The following is a 3,981-nucleotide window of genomic DNA, read 5'->3' as shown; positions in this document are numbered from 1 at the left end:
AACTAAACATTGAGAAAGACCACAATTAAAAAAACAAAACATGTATATAGGTGTAAATATGTAAATAAGACTGAGAGCATACACAAGTAAACTCTTTATTTTGATTTTATACTCTAACACGTAGTACGTATGAAGTAATTCAGGGGTAAACAGCTGCACTGCACCGGTGACAGGACTCTGTCATTCATATAAGCTGAACTGCTGTCTGAAATGGTTTTCTACTCTTAATCTAGGGTTAAACATATCAGTGTTTTTTCTCTCTCTCATCCTGAGCTACACAAACTCACATTTTATCCATCATAGTTCTTTAACAAACTAACAAACTGCAGGTAGTCCGGACGCTTACGCAGACTTTTGTTTTCCAAGAGTATGGCTATTATCAGATTTAATTACTTTATTATGCTCATGTTATGCTGTTTAAAAATAACACAACGTATGTAGAGGAGAGGGCATTTATTACCCCAAGCTGATGATCACGTGTTTTCATCCAATTTCATTGCTTTGGTGTTGTCAGCATTAACTGTTTTCAAACTATGCAGGAAGGATGAAAAAAACATCTCATCGGATTTTTGGGTTTTTATTTATATCGTGCTTCATTTTATTATATCACTATTATATCTCTATTTCTGTATGCTGTTTTTACTCATGAAATAAAGAAGAGCTGTATTTTAAACTGTTTCATTGTTGATTATCCATAGCGTATTGTGGTTTGACATGTATGCATGTGAGATGTTTGTTGTTATCAGAGTGTGCGACAGGAACAGGAGCTTGAAGAACCAAAATTCCTTCGTAACTACCGCCCCCTACTGCTGATCGCTACACATTACAAGGACTTGACTGGTGATTGTCAAACCTCGATACTATTGGTGGTACTTCAGGTTGCTTATTAGGGATTTCCTTTGGAGCTAACGAAAATAAATGAAAGTATTGACTATTTACATCAACTGGGATATTGAGCAAATAGGCTCAATTGTCAAAGATATTCAATTAGTACAGTGACGAAAGCACTTCATGGTGGGGATTGTATCTTGATGTTGAGAACATTATTTTTACTGTAAGTCCTATTGACATTCCCAACATATCAAAGCTTTGGGAATTAAATTAGCAATTAAATAATTTATTCTTATTTTGGCTATAAACAGACATTATTACTATTTCATTGGCAAGACTTGTATAAAGAGGCTTTATCTCCAGGTTGCTTTTAGAGGTAGAGATCAAATATATTATAAATGATACTCTCTGTCAGGAAGCAACTTACAAAGATCAGACGCTCAAAACTAATTAGTGCTTAGGGTGAAATGTAAAAATGTTTAGCAAAGTCCAAGGAATATGGAAAAAATTCCAAGTAGTGTACAACATGCCGTTAAATGCTTATTCAATTTTGAAAAAAAAAATAAAAAATGCCAGGCTCCATGAAGATGTTCCAACTATCTGAACTGCTTAATAAAGAATCCACTGAAGTTTTGGACAGGGAATCAGAGTTTTGTCGTCAAACAATGTCTCATGGTGGGATTTTGTGAGGATGATTTGCTCTTCTTGGTCAGAGTGCTGCGAGCGTCCCGTCCTGCCAGGAAGTAAAGGATCGGGTCCACGCAGCTGTTGGCACTGGCTAAAGGTCGCGTCACCTTGTAGGCCACACTGGCAGCCTCCAGCAAACTGCAGCTGATCTGATGAACACATATTGGATATCTGAGGAGTTTCAAACAAACTGTGAGCCAATTAAAACCGGAAACAGGCCGGGCACATACCTGTGATGGATCCACCTGTCTCAGGTATCTAAATGAATAGTAAAGACTTCTGGTCAGGTGAAAAGGGAGGAAGCACAGCATGAACGCTGCCAGCACAATGATGATCATCTTCACAGACTTCTGCTTTGACCGTTGGGCCTTCAGACCGCCTCCTTCGCCGTCACCTTCGCCTCTCTTGTTAGACCCCCAGCCGGGCTCCAGTAGCTTCCGAACCATGAGGCCGTAGCAAACCATCACCACCATGAAGGGCAAGGCAAACATGAGCACCGACACGACTGAGCTGTACACCAGGAAGTCATTGAAAAGCTCTGAGCTGGTGGTGTCATAGCAGATTCGCTCTGTCTTTACATCCCTGGCAGAGGACATACATAAAATACATTCAAAGCTGTGGGAGCAAAATGGCCGACTGTTCAGTTTTCAGTTGCAGACGAGATGTAAAATATAGTTTAATAACCTTGTTCTTGCAAAGTAGAGAATCGGAGCCTGGCAGAATAAAACACACGCCCACACTGCTACAGACACCAGCCTGGCCCGACGAGCGCTGACCCAGCTGAGCGAGCGGACGGGATGGCAGATACCAAGAAACCGGTGGAGACTGATGCAGCAGAGGAATAGAATAGAACCTGCAAAGCAGATCAATAACTGTATGTTCTTCATATATATTAGTATGAGTGAATGTTAGTAACTTGGTAAACATTTTAAAACTTTCTGGACTTTATAAGGATACATTTCAATTTATAGCATTGGATTCTTTTTTATGACTGATCAACAAAAAGTAGTGCATCATTTTGAAGTGATAGTAATGCGATACATGCTTTTAAAACATTATAGAATGCATTTTTTGGAAGGTTAAAATTGTGCCTTTCCTTTCTCTAGTTTCAGATGAGTTTCTAATACTATTTTATGGCCCAACGCTGCTTTAAAGTTGTTTGTGATGCTATTTTTTCAGAAACGTTCTCTACAAATCTCAGAAAACATCATAGAACAGCTGGGTTTACACTAATATTAAATCACACACAGATAAACCCTATGCCCTATACTTGACTTCTTTTCTTTTAGATTTTTCTGACACTAGTTGCCTTCATTGAGAGTTCATCAAATAGGCTGCAGTCCTGCATCCTTTAGATATGTCCCTATATTATATTGCACAAATGTGTTTGAAAAAAACATTAAGTAGTGATTTGTGGATTCTTCAGTAACAAGCCATTGAGATACTGCTAAGCTTTCACCATGTCTTCTTGTTGATTATATGCTGTGCCAACACGTATCATTATGTAGTCGTGATATTTGCCAGTAATATATCAGATTATGGCCAAATGGCACGATTTTCCTTTGCTCTACCACTTCCTCTGTGCATCACATTTCAGAAGCGATACACAGTGTGTGTTGTATCACAGGTGTGTGTGTGTGTGTGTGTCTTGGCCTGTGCCATACCATACAAGTTGGCATAAAACAGGAAGCGTATCAGCTTGCAGACCGGCTCGCTGAAGGGCCAGTCGTTCTCGTCGGCATAGTAGAAGATGAGGAAGGGAAGAGTGAAGATGTAGAGTGTGTCACACATCGTCAGGTTGAACATGTAAATGGTGGAAGGCTTCCATCGCTTCGTCCTGAACACCATCACAAACAGAGCTGTGGCGTTCAACGCCAGACCAATGACGAAAACCAGGGCGTAGCTGACGGGAAGGAGGATGAATTTAAAGTCTTCGTTAAATCGACAGAAGGGGCTACTGGAGTTGGAGCTGTTGGTCACGTTGATGTGAGAGTAGGCCATGTTGATTGTGACAGCACCTGACGGGGAAGATTTTGACTGGTTACGAGTGAGTTCACTTTAATATGCAGGTGTTATTCAGAGGGCATGTGGACGCAGGAAATGTGTCATCGTCGTAAGATGCTCATCTCGTCCTGATTCAGCAGCACAGTTCAGATCAAATCATGCAGAGCTACGGTCAAAGTTACTCAGCAGAGATTGAGTCATTCAATTGTTGATTTTGTATTTTCTCTCTGAGTGGGCGCTAGAATTAATGAGAGAAAAATATGAAGTCCTATGAAATGGGGAAAATAACCAAAATGATGAATATTGTATGTGACTGTAAATATACATTTAATTAAAATTCATGAATTATTTTATTTTTTTGCTCTCCTGAATGAGTACAAAGATTTGAACATTTCAAGATGTAGTGTTTGTAGGTTTTATAACTAAATGTAAGTCGTTTCTTTGCCCATTTACTGATTT

At 39.5% G+C, this 3,981-nt stretch overlaps 1 protein-coding gene across 3 annotated transcripts in view; it reads right to left on the bottom strand.

The window, feature by feature from the left end:
- Nucleotides 1-81: 81 nt before the first annotated feature.
- Nucleotides 82-3,981, bottom strand: part of p2ry2.1 (purinergic receptor P2Y2, tandem duplicate 1) — a 44,341-nt gene continuing 40,441 nt past the window's right edge. For all 3 annotated transcript variants that reach the window (XM_081614683.1, XM_008425549.3, XM_081614684.1), the window contains exons 2-5: nucleotides 3,183-3,536; nucleotides 2,203-2,371; nucleotides 1,749-2,100; nucleotides 82-1,667 (exon numbers count right to left, since the gene is read on the bottom strand). In XM_081614683.1, the coding sequence (XP_081470809.1) occupies nucleotides 1,476-1,667; nucleotides 1,749-2,100; nucleotides 2,203-2,371; nucleotides 3,183-3,519 (1,050 nt within the window). In that variant the 5' untranslated portion in view covers nucleotides 3,520-3,536 and the 3' untranslated portion in view covers nucleotides 82-1,475. The remainder of the gene's footprint in view (nucleotides 1,668-1,748; nucleotides 2,101-2,202; nucleotides 2,372-3,182; nucleotides 3,537-3,981) is intronic.

This window comes from Poecilia reticulata, chromosome 13 (assembly GCF_904066995.2).
Source record: "Poecilia reticulata chromosome 13, P_reticulata-male-v2, whole genome shotgun sequence".
Taxonomy (NCBI): domain Eukaryota; kingdom Metazoa; phylum Chordata; class Actinopteri; order Cyprinodontiformes; family Poeciliidae; genus Poecilia; species Poecilia reticulata.
This window is presented reverse-complemented; position numbering and strand designations above follow the sequence as displayed.